General features: G+C 32.1%; 1 protein-coding gene across 3 annotated transcripts in view; it reads left to right on the top strand.

The window, feature by feature from the left end:
- Positions 1–16,588, top strand: part of Picot (putative inorganic phosphate cotransporter protein picot) — a 52,881-nt gene that overhangs the window by 21,988 nt on the left and 14,305 nt on the right. The window contains exon 1 of one of the 3 annotated variants that reach the window (XM_083038099.1): positions 10,384–11,035. The exons of the other annotated variants lie outside the window; for them this stretch is intronic. Coding sequence (XP_082894225.1) covers positions 10,930–11,035 — 106 coding nt within the window. The 5' untranslated portion in view covers positions 10,384–10,929. Of the gene's footprint in view, positions 1–10,383; positions 11,036–16,588 lie in introns of those variants that run through there. 3 annotated transcript variants of the gene reach the window in all.

Below are 16,588 nucleotides of genomic sequence, written 5' to 3'. Positions count from 1 at the left end.
TATGATTAATTGCCAATTACAAAGTACAAATAAAATTTAAAATCGATCGTGAACTCATTCGAGATTTTAAACAGAATTATTGTAATCGATTGTGAAGCTGTTATGAAGTAATATTATATTATATAAATAAATATGATGTTAAAGTCGGCCAATAGAGCCAAGCGCGAAAATTAATTTTTAATTTTTCGGAACTGTATCTCTTGGTTTGAGATTACTGAGTTCCATTGATTAATTAACCTCGTACTTACAACGGAAAAATAGGCGAGAAAAATATTGGTCCGAAATAATATTATATTGATTGTATATTCTTTAAGATATAAATTATAATTAAATTTGATTACAAATTATAATTGCGGTAACAATTTAATTGCAAAATTATGGATTCATCTCTAACTTCGGAAGTTTCTGTGATGATTATTTGACATTTGAGCCGCGGTGTTCTGCTATATCAAACTCTGATTAATAATAGACGCGTTTATCTCCCTCGTGCTAATTACACTTGTAACGAGCTTATAGTAAACTATATAGTAAAACATATAATTATCACGCACAATGATACAATTTCATCGAACCGAGTGATACGAGTAGTAGGTACCGCTTACATAATTAATTACAATTAATGGGAATGAGCAACCGGCACGAAACCGGTCCCAATGAAAACTAGTTGCTATATTCTTTTTTGCGCACTCGGAGAATATTATACGCAAAGTAGTTCTACAACTTAGTTCTACGAGTCACCGGTGATTATAACATCGATTATTACAGATTATTATAGAAATTATGACGCAAAATTGTATGTAATTACCGCTATATTTTATTGTTGACAAGGATCATTATACTACATCTAACTTTTTGTTTTGTTATCGTGAGGAAATTGAATTAAACGTACGGAGAACAAATATTAATCAATGAACGCGCAAAGATATGACAAAAGATTTTTAACATATGTTGAGTATGCTTGAAATTTTTCTAATAGCACGAAAATAAGCGTGTAAAGTGTTTTATTCTTATGATGTATATGTATACAATATGAACGGCTATTTTATACAAATTGTTTGTTTGCAAGATATATGTCATGCGCTAATGACATTGAAATTCTTTTAGAATTTCAAATAAAATAAAATTAGAGATAAGACATTTATATAATTATTTATTTTAATCGTTAGGATCTGATTGTGAGTTTATTTTCGTTTGTTTATAAATTATAATTATTCTTGTCAAACAAAAAAATTTCAAGACTTACAATTTCACGTCAAAAATTTTCTATTTAAAATTTACATTACACTTCGGTAAAAAATACTCAGTTAAAAAATTTAACTATTCAAATTTGCCTGTTTATTACATTCTTGAAAGACATTATGAATAATGCAGAAATATGTGCTAAAAGTTTGTCGGGCATGTTGAAATCACGAAGTTGAAATTCCTCTTTCAAATTTTTCGTTTGCGGTTTACGCACCAGTTATAAATCAACTGCAACGCGTAATTATATTATAAAGACGGAATTAGAGTCAAAGGAGAAGCACTAATTTTCATTTGAGAACTTGGACCTTGAACGAGTTGTTGGAAGGATCGCTTACACCTTGTGTCATCGTGAATAATGTATGTCACGCCATGGCTTGTCAGTAATTTGCGTTTAGTCTGACATTGCTGCCTAAGAAATAAATATTACTTGATGGAATTTTACTTTTTTTTATTCAAGATTTCATTATATCAAGCGAGTTTCGTCTCGCCGCAAAGCGCCTCAAGAAACGTTTTCGCACGATGTTTACGCGAATCATTGCAAAACCGCAAAACGCAATTCAAGATTTTTATCATAATATAATATGAAGCGATGACGTTAGACACTTGAGTCAATTAAGCGAAAACCACACGATAATTGCGGCGGTGTATTTTTTTGTAATGCGTAGTTATAAATATTTCACGCGGTGATATTTTCTTCTAAATGCAAATTCATTACTTAAGAAAGATCGATTAATGTAAATTATTTCTTTTATATGTAAGAAAGAAAGAGAGAAAGAGAAAATCTTTCAGACTTGTAATTTAAAATATTTCTGCAGTTTTACAATTATTTGCAAAAATCGAGTCGCGAGACAAAACTCGCGTGATATAATGAAATAATCATTCAATGAACAATTGATCTATTTTATCTCTATTTTTTATGCAATTATTTTAAATTGATTCTCGTGATTTGTGCAAAGATGGCATTGCGAATCAAATTGTTATTTTATCTGCATCAAGGAAAATAATCTGTATATAATCTTGAACATTTAAGATGTCGAATATTATTATGTGCGATTAACGAACGCGATTAGTTATCTTTTTCTCAATAATGCACATATTAACGCGAGGCATGTAAAATGATTTTTTTCTTCAACTTTGGCGTGGCACATACGATATCGATCGGTTCTGCTCATTACATCGGGTTTTTCCATTGATATTTCATCACATTGCATTCAGGATGTACCGTATTGCGGTTAATCGTAATTTAATTGATATCGATTATGCGTTGCATAATTTTGTTGTTGTTTGTAAATTAATTTATCTATAAAATAAAAATAAATATATTACACGTACAAGATGGTTTAAAATTGCTATGACTTAAATATATTTTCTTAGACGATTCTCATTAAAATCTATATACGTGATATATTTTTCTGTCACAAATTATTTATTTGTTATTATTAAATTAGCAAAAATATACATAAAATATGTTTGACATTTTGATATGATTAACACCAGACTTGGCGCCATCCTGTTTGCAGAAAAGTTAGAGACTAGATGAGAAAGAATAAATTATTTCGTTTAATTGATTAGCTCAACAGGTGTAAAGGTTACTTGAGTGAATTAATTCGATCCTTTTAGAAGTAAATAGCTTTTGTGGTGATCTAATAAATATTTTGTGTATTTATAAAAATAAATATTATTATCGATCATGCCAAATATCTAGTTGGAAACAATATTTATATCAATATAACAACAATATTTACTTCTCAATCATGCATCAGTTCAATTGATTATCGAAAATTAATACCCGATCTATCATTGCAGTCATAATCGATTATCACTAAAGATCTCGATATTTCGTCTTTAGCGTCTTTCTAATCTAAATCCATATTTATGTAAAAAGAACGCATATTAATCAGCGGAAACGCACGTGTAATGCGTTGAATTATCTTTACGAACGCGGATTAATCAGGAAAAGATATTTGAAACTGGTTATATATGTACACAATCGTATAAATCGCCTTTAATATCATCGAAACTGCAGAAAAGGAAAGTAGAAAGTGCCTATCGAAATCTTATGCTGATTCACATTTCCTGATATATCTAATCACGCTTTCCGAATTCAATTCTTTGCAGATTGTTTTCTTCTCCGGTCGAATTATTTCAAATAGGTCCTTAAGACATAATAGAGGAAAGCGCGAGCTATCTTCTCGTGAAGCAAGTTTTTGATGAAACTAAAGTCTTATTATGTTGCAAAATAGGTAGATTAAAAAAAGTTCATCGACAATAATTTAAATTCCCGAATCGCGCGAGATAAATAATTGCAATTATTTATCGATCCTTTATCATTCTTATTGTTTTATTGTAATAATAACAAAATGAAAGTAATGATGATAGAAACATAATAATTATATTATGAGATATTATAATAAATATGAGTAATGAATAATAAATTGAGACAATAAATTGAGAAATACACATGAAAAATATACTTTTTACTTATCTTACGTCTTTAAAAACGCATCTTAGTATCTGATTAATAGCTAAATTGCTTTGTATTCTGAAGACAATACGAGGACGAATTCTGGAAACTCAAGTTGCGCCCTCGAATACGGCCTCGCGTAAGAATTACGGATATAGTGTGACAAATTATTGTCATCATACTCGTACCTTGACACGAATTGTTTGTGCAGTTTAATGCATTGAAATCTTCGTCTATGCGAAACGGATAAGATGAAAGCAAATTATAATTTTGTATTTGTTCAAATCAAAATTTTTCGGTGGAGATATTCAAAAATTTATAACAAATTATACATCCCTTTCATTCTTTGCATTCAATACGTTTTCGCACATTGCATTTTATCTTAAATGCGAGACGAATAGTCATATAAAGAAATATATCAAAAATATTTTCTTCTATTAAAAAATAGTCTCTACAATTTTTAAAATAATTTTTATATAAAATAGAGTCATAAAAAAATATTGAAATATGTTTTGTTACTGTGAAAGTAATCTTCACGTTTGTTAAATATAAATCTTTTTCAATATTTTCTAACAAAACTTAAGATAGTTTGATGATACACTCCTCAATGTTTTTTTCACTTGAGAAATGAAGAGACCTTTAGATATAATATAACCAAGGGATTTTGCGCGCACTTGGATTTCCTGTTGCACTTTGTATTTTCTCGTGGCGTGATTAAAGTTATTTTCCACTTAACTATAGTAGACAACGAGTTTGAGGACTTTCGCGTTTCCTGTTGACGGCTCGAAACTTGAGGCATTTAAGGCCGAGCATGGTGCGAGACTCGTCCGGGTATTAAATGATGTAAAGGCCGCGTTTATAACTGTCCACGTGTCACACATTCGCGTAAGAGCGAGCAATCAGAAAATCGTCGACATCCTACTTCTACATTTTCAATACTCTTCCCGAGACAGGAAATATCATGTTCTCTTTGCGAACAGATTCATATGTTAAAGAGAAATTATCTCACGTTAGTACTTTGTATTCAATTGAAAGTGTCGAGTGTAGAGAGTGTCCTAGAAGCATACTAAACAATAGAAGAGAGTTGAGTTAAAAAAAGGAATAAAATAATGATTACTTTGTTAAAAATATCTGCAAAAAAATAATAATATTAAATAATTATTAATTAAAAATTATTTTTGAAAGACAATATGCAATTTGTATCTGATAATTTTTATATATTTGTTTATGCAATCTCAATACATAATTTTGCACATAATATATGAGCTTAAGGCTCCTGGCTCCTTGTCGACCATGTCGAAATCGTGACGTCAGAGGCGAGAAAACACACGCTAAAATTTCTTAGATGCCATTTCGAAATAAAAATATATTTCGATGAAACAGTACTTCAGATGGCTTTAGCACACTCTTAAAAAACCCCGAAAACTATCCTTTCCCCTTTATAATCAATCAACAGCTGTAAAATGTAATATTATGAAGCCCAGTCCGTCTGGTCTTTGCACATGCGCAGTTATTCCGCATGTCAAAGTCTGATATCTCGATCATTTTACAGCTGTTGATTGATTATAAAGAGAAAAGGATAGTTTTCGGAGTTTTTTAAGAATGTGCTAAAGCCATCTGAAGTGCTGTTTAATTAAAATATCTTTTCATTAAAAAATGGCATCTAAGAATTTTCAGCGTGTGCTTTCTCGCTTCTGACGTCACAATCCAATATGGCCGCGGTGAGCACCCAGGAGCCTTAAAATCTTCTGTCAATCAATTTTATCTTTAAAAATACTTTGGCAGATTTTTATTTTACTGCAAGGAAGAAGCTAACTTGTATGATAAATAGTTTGGTTGAAAATATGTTTATCTGTATATAGTAGATTGTGTATCTTCTTTATCGACACAAATTGTAATATCGCCGTCAATAAACAAAGTATCCATATTATCTACGTGCAGATTAATTTACTTTTTACTGTATATAAATTAATTTATAAATTAATTAAACCAGACACACATATACATATATATAATTATTTATATCGAACAATATATCACGAAATGATAATATTAACTCATTACAGATAATGTTATGTAATGTCTCAATACAAATAATAATAATAAATTTATTTAATTATTTATTTATTTGTAAGTAAAATGCCAGAAAATTAGATAGACCATTTGCAAGATGCAATATTTGCGATAATTTAACTATTCATGTTGATGTATAATAAATTTAAAAATTATCGAGAGAAATGAAAATTTGAGATGAGAAACTTTTTTTACAAAGGATCATGCACTAATTAAAAGTGGCCGCCGTTAAAATCGACCAAAAGTATGGAAAAGTGTGATGCCGATCAAAAGTTCAAATAGGCACGACCTTCAAAATATGCTAGTTTTTAAACTACGAGCCCATAAATGTAATATTTTTGCTCATTTTTAGACAAAAAATTTAAAACTCTAGGCCATTTGAATTTCTGATCGGCATCACACGAAGTACACTTTTCCATAGTTTTGATCGATTTTAACGGCGGCTACTTTTTTCATATATAATTAGTGCGTGGTCCTTTGTAAAAAAAGTTTTTCATCAAATTTTTATCTCGATAATTTTTAAATTTATTATACACGTCCTTTTTCACATAATTAGTGCGCGGTCCTTTTATAAATTATTGATATCAATTATATAGTACTGTGTCGCGCTCATTGCGATTAATCAAGTTTATTAGTCATACCGTGATACGTAATCGCTCATTGTACTCTCGCGAAATTGCGATTTGCCGCACGTGCAAGGAAATTGGACGATGTGTACGTATGTATGTACGCATATGCGATTTGTGAACTAAACAAAATGCGCTGTGTCATGAACGAGTCATCGATTGCACAATCGAGTGCACTGTTTTCGATATTTACGCTTTATGCAATCGTTTATAGGTAACCGTCGTAAAGTATATAACTGGTGACGAATTTTCTCAAGCGGCCGTGATCTTCGCCAAAATCTTATTGGAAATTTTTGAAAGTTTTTTTCTTTTCGGAATTTATGAGAGACTTGCTTTTATAGACGCATAAATATAAAATTGCGTAATCCGCATTTTTGAATGGCCGGAAATGTAATTAACGTGATTACTCGGGACGAGAATGTAAACATTTTTTCACTGGATCGTAAAGATAATTAAACACATCGCTGATAAAAGGTAAAACTATAAAAAAAAACTCGATAAGCTATCGGTTACGTGATAAAACTCTGATGAATTATTTATATTATTTTTCGGCGACTTTTCTATTTAATCAACTTCTTTAGTGCTGGAAACATACTTGTAAATCGAGATAGATTCAATTTTAATTTGATAATACGTTTGTATATTTGCGAATAAATACATGGTGTCGTAAATCATTATTTCACTCAATTACGAATTGTTTGCGCTCTGAAAAAAAATGTTAATTTTTCTTATCTTATATTATAAATTTCTCAATTATCGCAAATTAAAATTAAAATTTTATTTCAGATTAAATGTGTGTAATTTTTTAAATTTAGAAGTTAAAACTATATAAACTTAGAAAAGAATTTAATATAGCACGTGGCTTTTACATTAACTTTTGTACTAACACTGTTAATGCTTCAATAACCTTGAGACAAATAACAGTCTTCTTGGTTTAATCTATAGTCTATGGTTTGTAATATATAATGACGATAATAATATCGAGAGATAGTTGCTCATCACGCAGCTGTCCGCAAGAGCAAGAGAGAGATATAAGCATGGATGAACCGAGCTAATTAATGTTGGATGGCTTAACTTCAATTATTTAACATTGATTATTGTAAGAGACAGAGAGAGAAAGAAAGAGAGAAAAAGAGAGAAAAAGAAATAGAGAGATGTGTGACACGTCGCATTTTTTACTCCGGCGACTTCCTTCTCCTCTGATTTGTACATTTAACTGGTCGCTTTGAATAGCAACATCCTGCTGCACACATGTAGCAATCAAATCAATTATAGACAACCAATCTACGACGCGACAACCGTGATTCGCACATACAGTGACAAGCTTCAATCAAGCTTCTTGTAGCATTCTCGGCGCGATATATTTTTTTTCTATATATATATATATATATATATATCCAGAAGTCAACAAATATTTACTCATTCTTGCAATTTCCAGTATGGAAAATCCCGCGCATACCTATCTTGACACTTTGATATCCGCTGCAAATCAGCTGAGTTCTTGCACAGATACGAGAACATCGATAGCTTCGATTAATTAATTTGACTCGTTGTCAGTAATATTTTTAAATCGAACTATCGAAAACACGTCCGTAAAGAATTATTATATTTTTCATATCGTTTGTTATTATTTGTTTGCAATGATTTGAGCCTTATATCGAAAAATGTGAGATTCTTACTAAAGAACATTTTTTTCAACAGCGAGTTTTGCATAACGTTTTCCTATAAACTTTTAACTTTCAGAAAATGAAAAGCACGATTGCGCAATTTGTGTTATCAATGAATGATTGATGACTGTGTTACGATTGATACGATTTTTCGTGAGAGATAAACGTAAATATATATGTCGAAGAATATCATTCCGTTATTATTATATCGGAAATGATATTTATAAACGGAAATGTCTTTCCAGTTACATCGTAATTGTCAATCGTGACGGAGGATTTTGTAATCGTAGATGGCCAAGACCTTGAAGTAAAGTGCTCTTTACCGAACGCAAATAGAAAACGCCCACGAATCGCGATATATTGAGTCGACATATTAAGATGATTATCGATCATCAGCGGTACTTGTTCGATGATGTGATCAAAGCGCGATTGCATCTTGCATCCAGCATGCATATGACGCTGGAAAAACGTGTAAATGCGGTTTGTTTCGAAATGTTTCGCGAAACGATAGCCAGAAATAAAATCGCGCAGTGAGTTATTAATAACTGATCAGTTTTTAACGTGCCAAAAATTCTACGTGACTTTACCAGTTATTTCGTTCGTACCAATTTGGTCGATGCCTTTCCTAATTTGCGTTTGGCAAGATCGAAAATATTATTTACACGAGATAGAAGAATTAATTGAGTTCTAATTAACATTAATTGTGATTAACTATATTTTCCTGTTGTTGAATGATATAAGCTATATTTTCTTCAAACTTGGAGAAAAGAAATAATATGCGATAATAATCGAGATAAAATTTTATTACTTTATTGTGAAACTTAAAAAAAGGAAGAATAAAAATAGAAATAATTATGCGTTATGGTTCATAATGGCATAATATAATATTCTGATTACTTGTATATAATTATTCATGAGTGTAATAATTTTTTTATTTACTAAAACTATTTCCTATCAATATTTTTTGCTTGAAACGAAAAAAATTCCAAGAGATTTAATCAAGCGGAGTACTATGATATTATCTTTACAATAATTCAGTTTTTTTCCTCGATATTTTTTCTCAGGTTTTTTCCTTACGATATCTAATGTAATCTGATGTAATCTTATTCTCAAGACATGATTTTAATTCAAATTAATTTCAAGTGAAACTTTCTTCTACACAGTTCACAAACTTTGAATTTGATCTAATCGCGTGTAATTTTTCGTAGAAAAATATTGTTAAATAAGAAAAAAATTAGCATGTTACAGAAAAAATATAAAATGCTTAGGCTAATCTGTCGATTATGCGAATGAATATTAAGATTTCCCTGTGTATTTTCCTCATTTATATTTTTTTTTCATGCGGAAAATATACATAGAAATATTCTCAGTGACTTTGCCGCGAGGGCAGATGTAAAGAAATACTTCTCCTACTATCTCGATATTTCTCGCTGGAAAGGAAGATGCGTGTCAGACACTTATTTTTCCGGGATTTTTTTTAGATCATTTTGGTTGACGAGCGGCGTGCAATGAATGAACAATGAAAACATATCTGACGCGGCAGTAATTTACTTAATTTTCAGGCTGTAGGTCAAAAGTGAATCATATGGTTTCACAATCATATAATTACGCAGATGCCTTTGTTGGAATGAAGCCCGATAGGTGTTCGTCGCTCGCAAACTTAATACAGATCATATATAATCTCCGTGTTAGCGCAAACAATTGTTAAGTCGTAATTTTTAATGACATGTTAAAAGCCAACGAGTCATCTATTTATTTATATATTTGTCAAAGCAGATCTCGAGAAAATTAAAGTTATCTAAAATAAGAGCTTTTTCTCCTCGAAACATTGACTAAAAATAACCGAGTATTTTCTTTTTTTTTCTTTCTCTTGAGAACAAAATTAAAAATAGACGGAGAATCAATTAAACTTCATTGAACTTTATCCAATCTTCAATATATATAGAACAATCTCTAAAAAAAAGTTATACATGGTAATATAAAACGAGTTTGTTGCCTCTTCTTTTTTAAAGCGTTTTAACTCTTTTTTTCCGAATTGTGACTTTTTTCTAGGGTTTCGATATAGTGAGAATCGCTGTTAAAAATTAATATAGCAATGTTTTTAAGTAGACAAGTGTGTGCATTTTAAGAATTATTGAAATATGTAATCTTCGCTATCTTATTAAATGGAATGTAATTTAACTTTTCAATTCACAGCAGTATAATTAATTTTATTAACACATTTTATTTTATTAGCATTTAGTTTATTAATAAAATAAATATTAATATTTAATTAATTTTTTTAGAACACGAAATCATTAGATACATTTTACAAAGATTCTTATCGCGCGCGGGAGTAAATTGAATTTCGCGCCTCAGGTCGTGACTTTTGCCGCGCTGCGCTCCGATTGGCCGAGCCTGTCGGCCCGTCGTCCAATCGCCCGCGCGCCACCGCCGTTATCTCGCCGTAGTAGCCAGCGAGCAACCGGCCGGTCCGGTCTTCGGTTCGTCAGTAAGTTTCGTATCACACACGCGAAGACTTAACCTCGTCTTCGCGCGTTCACCTTTGCCACCGTGTCACGCCCGCGAATGTCGCCCGCCGTCGCCTTCCCCGACGTCGTCGTCGTCGTCGTCGCCGCCGTCTTCTTCGTCGTCGGCCGGCCGGTATAAAAAAAGAACGCAGGCGCGCGCTTTCGTTCCTCGGCGCTTTTCGGAAAGAGGAGCAGCAGTAGTTGGTGCGCGCGTGTGAACAGTCGACGTTATCGCGTGAAACGCCGTCGTCTGTTGGACGAGTCAGTCGGACGTGCGTCGAGTAAGCGAGTTTTCCTTTCCGCCGTCAAGTCTTTTTCCGCGTTTTTCGCTCTGTGCTTACTCCGAGATGAGCGGACACCGGATCAGCGAGAACGGGGGACGTAATGGCCACGTGCTGGTGTGGGAGCAGTCCGGGCTCGACGAGGAGGAGAGACCCGTTCGAAGAAGAAGAGGTATGTGCGCTATTTCACGAACCTTCGTTGACGCGATGCCAGGAAAAAAAGAAAAAAAAGACTCGCGAGAATTACGAATTTTCATATGTCTGCCTCCGTCTCTCCTGCATACTTGCTCGAGTTTCCTCGCTCGAATATTTCGCCGTTGACATCAATTTGTATAAGAATAGCCAGTAAGGTCGATCGAGCGAGAATAGAGATTCCGAGATTTCCACGTGAATTTCCTCGCGCTATTCAACTGTGCGATCGAATGACGGACGCGTCGCGTGAAGTTTCTAGCGAATGAAAAAAAAATAAAGCAGACTCGAACGTGACTCCAGAAGCGTGGAAATTCGCTTCGTTCTGTAATTCTCACGTTACGGGAAATAGTGTAATTCGAGACGACTGCCATGTGCGAGCGCGCGCGCGCGCGCGCGCGGACGGCATTTCGAGACGACAAGCGTATCGAAAGACCACGTGCTCCATCCGCTCCGGACATGTTTGCGCTCCTGGCGTTACTCTCTGCAAAGCGTGCGTCATTCGAGTTCACGAAGGCTAATCTCGATTCTGGAAAAGTGAGGAAAAGCAAGGGTCATTTATGAGTCTTTCATGAAAAACTTATTTACACAATATTTCTTAAATATATATTTTATTTTATAATATTGTAGTTGTGATAAACTAACAAAAAGTCATATCTTAATTGCAAATCGATACATGTATTTTTAAAAAATTTCAAAACCAAGCTATATAGTTTTTGAAATTAAGTTTCTATTTATTTGTCTTAAACGTTATCACATATTAATTGGTATTTTTAAGATTAATATTTTCAAATGAAATTAATTTAAAAATAATTTAAATACAATAATTTAAACAAATATATAAAAATGTATATAACATATATTTTTTTACAATACGTGTATACATATTTAATATAATGTATAATTTCATGTCGCGTTTGGCGATTTAATTTTTTAAAATTGAATTTAAAATTAATTAAAAATTTTTAAGTGTTCAATAGAACATTATTGCGCTTATCTATCCTGCAAGTGTGCCAAATTATATTCCGGAGCAACCAATGGTGCATAAATGTATACATACATCTTCCGGTTATACTGTTACCGAGTGCTCAGCGTGTTTACGCAATTGTAACGCATGATAATCAGCTGTTTGTCGATTTTCCCCACTGGCGGCTTTTTTTCCCAGTTTTATCGCCTAGACATGTTTTGGAGCAAAATTATAAGTATTTAAATAATTATATCATATACATCAATATATTAAATTCAAATATATAATATAATATTGAGAGATAGTTTATAATTAATATTTATCGAATTAACATTATTCGTGACAGATTATATATTTATACACGGAGAGAATTTTATCTTAGAATTTACCCTGAAAATCATGATAATCGTGGGACAATATGGAAAGAATTTTATGAGAATTTCTCTGATTAATATTTATCACAATAAAAATAACAATATCTGCACACTGAAATATAAAATATGTTTGATTAATTTTACTAAACTGCATGATAAAATTAATCAAACATATTTTATATTTTATTGTGATAGATATTATTTTTATTGTGCTAAATATTAATCAGAGAAATTCTCATAAAATTCTTGCTTTGCCATATTGTCCCACAATTACCATGATTTTCAGGATAAATTCTAAGAGAAAATTCTCTCTGTGTACATATTCAAAAGATTAAATTTTTAATATTTCACGAGTTTCGGCTTGTTTTTATACATACGTGTATTTGCATTGAAACACTGCAGAGTTCTCGTTTTATTTCTTCGTGTGAAAAATAAACATACCGGAGTTTCGTACATCTGCACGAGCTTTAACGGTCGCTCGTTTATTGTCCAGCAAATATATGTCCGTCAGGTTTTAAGAATATATATTCAAGACACTTTAAATTTTTACCAAGGGTGCAGAACCCTTCATTACGCGCTAATATATTCACCCCGCAGGTTTAGTGGGATTTATATTATCCCTCGGTGATAAAAATAAAACCGCTAGTACAAAGAACACGAATATTCTCTCATTAATGAATACGTACCTATACTAATATATTATTCCGTGCAGAACAATGCTGACCCGAGACCTACGTACAATTCTTCATTCATTTTTTTCTTCGACAAAGCGCTTTGCAAAAATGCTTTTTTCAGGCGAGAACAATAGATTCGTGTTGTTTGCTCCGATCTTTTTTTTACACCGACAAACCATTTCCGACAGGGATTTCCACATTATCATTTACGTACGCAGACTTGCGGATATGCTCATAATTTTTTAAAATTATAAATGGTGCTTTACAGTACAAGTATATCGAAATTTTGTATTCTCTAAAGATAATCTACAGAAAAATCAAATTTATTTGACGAAAATATACAATAAAATGTTTAAATTTATACACGAAGAGAATTTTCTCTTAAAATTTACCCTGAAAATCATGGTAATCGTGGAACAATATGATATGGAAAGAATTTTATGAGAATTTTTCTGATTAATATTTGAAACTGCATAGTAAAATTAATCAAACATGTTTTATATTTTATTGTGATAGATATTATTATTTTTATTATGATAAATATTAATCAGAAAAATTCTCATAAAATTCTTTCCATACCATATTGTTCCACGATTATCATTTATCATGATTTTCAGGGTAAATTCTAAGAGAAAATTCTCTGTGTAGTTTTCGATTTATATTCTTGACAGTTACGTAATGCTTTCGAAAATGACACAGTTTTATTACAAAAAAGGAGGGAAGGGGGAGCAATAGTGTAAGCAGTTATAAATAACAACGCGATAATTATTAGCGTGAATATGAAGTAAAGAGTGATAATGATTGACGAAAAAGAATGTGTCCGATGATATCATCACGTTATCAGGAAAAAATTAAGTTAGCCTACATCGATCTGCTGGAATGAATTAATGGACCTTCAAAAAAAGCACCAGATGATAAGAAGCTTAACATTCGCGACATGTTTGTGTCGCGAGATGATGACACATGGCAAGAACGATCTCGATGAAGCGCAATGATAGACACGTGAAACGTTGCGTTTTTCCGCGAAGACGACGTAATCTGTTTGTTAGCATGCGAGATATTTCCGTTTCGATTACGGGGAAATTATAGCGGGATTTTTTTGGCAGACACGCGTGTATATTCGCGAAACCAACATTTCGAAAACGCTTTTGAAGGCGCGTTTTTCTCGTGACACGCGCCAAGGTCATCGAATGACTCGTACATTTAGTCGTTATCTTTAAATAATGCACAATGCACTATAAATTTCGTTTTTTCAAAGTTATTGCCCTAAGATTTCTTCGAGAAATTTGGAATTTCTTTTTCTCAACGAAAAAAATTAAATTAGTTTTAATTAATAAGTTTTTAAGGCTCCTGGGTGCTCACCGCGGCCATATTGGATTGTGACGTCAGAGGCGAGAAAGCACACGCTGAAAATTCTTAGATGCCATTTTTTAATGAAAAGATATTTCGATTAAACAGCACTTCAGATGGCTTTAGCACACTCTTAAAAAAACCCCGAAAACTATCCTTTTCCCTTTATAATCAATCAACAGCTGTAAAATGATCGAGATATCAGACTTTGACATGCGGAATGACTGCGCATGTGCAAAGACCAGACGGACTGGGCTTCATAATATTACATTTTACAGCTGTTGATTGATTATAAAGGGGAAAGGATAGTTTTCGGGGTTTTTTAAGAGTGTGCTAAAGCCATCTGAAGTGCTGTTTCATCGAAATATATTTTTATTTCGAAATGGCATCTAAGAAATTTTAGCGTGTGTTTTCTCGCCTCTGACGTCACGATTTCGACATGGTCGGCAAGGAACCAGGAGCCTTAAATGAGGAAAAAATTGATGAAAAGGAAAAATTATAAATTTTTGAGAATTTTACACAAATACACGTAAAGATAAAATTTTATTTTTTATTATAAATTTTCCGTAAATTTTTAATTTTCACAGAATTAGTTTAATCTCAATTCAAATTTAGATATTTTCGCTATGAGAAAAAAGTTATTTAATGAAAAAAAAGAAAACGTTCTCAAGTATTCTATATGTATAATGTGTTATTTATCGTTTTTACTCGATTACGATTAACTCATTGCCTATCGAATTTATCTCGAAAGATGCAACGAAGGGGCGATAGGTGACTATAAATCACCGTTATGATAACACGAAGCTTAAATTTATATAGTGATATTTTCGACCAGATCAAAGTTCAATCTTTTCGAACGCAGGCTTCTCTTCTTTCTCTTTTTGGTGATAGATCGCTTTTTATTTTTTCTCTTTTTCTCTTTCTCTCTCTTTCGTAAATCGTTATCTTATTTAATAAATATATCGAATTATTTTGCGAAATTATCTAGCACTATTTAGTATGGAAAAATTTATGTTCACATATTTGATTATATTTTATTTTTAATTTTCTATTTTTTCTGTGTTATATATTTATATGCAACCACTAAAATATATTTTACATTACTTTCCATATGACATGCGTCTCTCGTTATTACTTCGCTTCTTCGAGTTCTTGAATTTTAAAACACCTTGTCAATCAATGTAGCCTAGATGTCAAAAGAGCGAAAAGTAACAAAAAAAATTTTTTTTTTTTTTCGATTCAAATATATAATTTCTTTCCATATATCTCATAATTTGCAGTTCGTGACACAATTGTTCAAAATTTAAACTATTTATTAATTTACCATTCGAACAAAGAATATTCGATATAACTCTAATCACACATTTTTAAACGAGTGGTGACGTATGAAGAAAAACTTAATCTATTTCAATGTATAGCGGAAAAAAAAAAGTTATATGACTTCTCGCCGTTGACGTCACAATTCGATACGGCTGCAAATGAAGAGTCCAAGTGTCTTAAGCGCCTTCTATCTTCTGTGTCTCTATGTTTCCGAGAGATAGGCCTTTATCGGACAGATTATGTTCTTCCTACGTGATGAACTGCGACATACCTCATATCGTTCTCGATTACGTGACGCCGACCGCCTGCGATGTAGAAGTTTCTTTCGGTATTTTCGCTCAATGGACTTTTTATCGTCTATTAAATGATTCTTCGACATATGAAAAGTTTATTGAAAAACTCTTTTTATCTCGGATCGTTAAATCAAACTATACCGTGTGCTGTTTTATTATAAACAGAATCATTAAAACATCATCACCGTATTATGCGTATATCGTCCATTAATATTAACTATTTATTCGGAATGATGAGAAATGTTTTACTTTTATCACTTTTGTATTTTTTAAAATAATAATGATATTCAATATTTAATTTAACGTGATATATTGATATATGGCGCATATAATATATTGAAAATTACATTCAGTAATGTTGTTCGGTTTGAATGCCTCTTTATGAGATTCTCTTTTCGCCGCTGCTCGCGTAATCATCATCATGCCGATGTGCAGCGCGGTATGCAGATGCATGCTTTGCTGTTTGTCTGCATTGCTAGAGACGTACAAACCGTGTTCCTCGATATTAAACGTGTTAACGATGCAGCTTATTTTTCATTGTACAAGCAATTTTAATTA

This window comes from Prenolepis imparis, unplaced genomic scaffold (genome assembly GCF_030444845.1).
Source record: "Prenolepis imparis isolate NDT839.2.m4 unplaced genomic scaffold, iyPreImpa1.0 SCAF_5, whole genome shotgun sequence".
Taxonomy (NCBI): domain Eukaryota; kingdom Metazoa; phylum Arthropoda; class Insecta; order Hymenoptera; family Formicidae; genus Prenolepis; species Prenolepis imparis.
The sequence above is the reverse complement of the archived record's forward strand: the minus strand, read 5'-3'. Positions and strand labels throughout refer to the sequence as shown.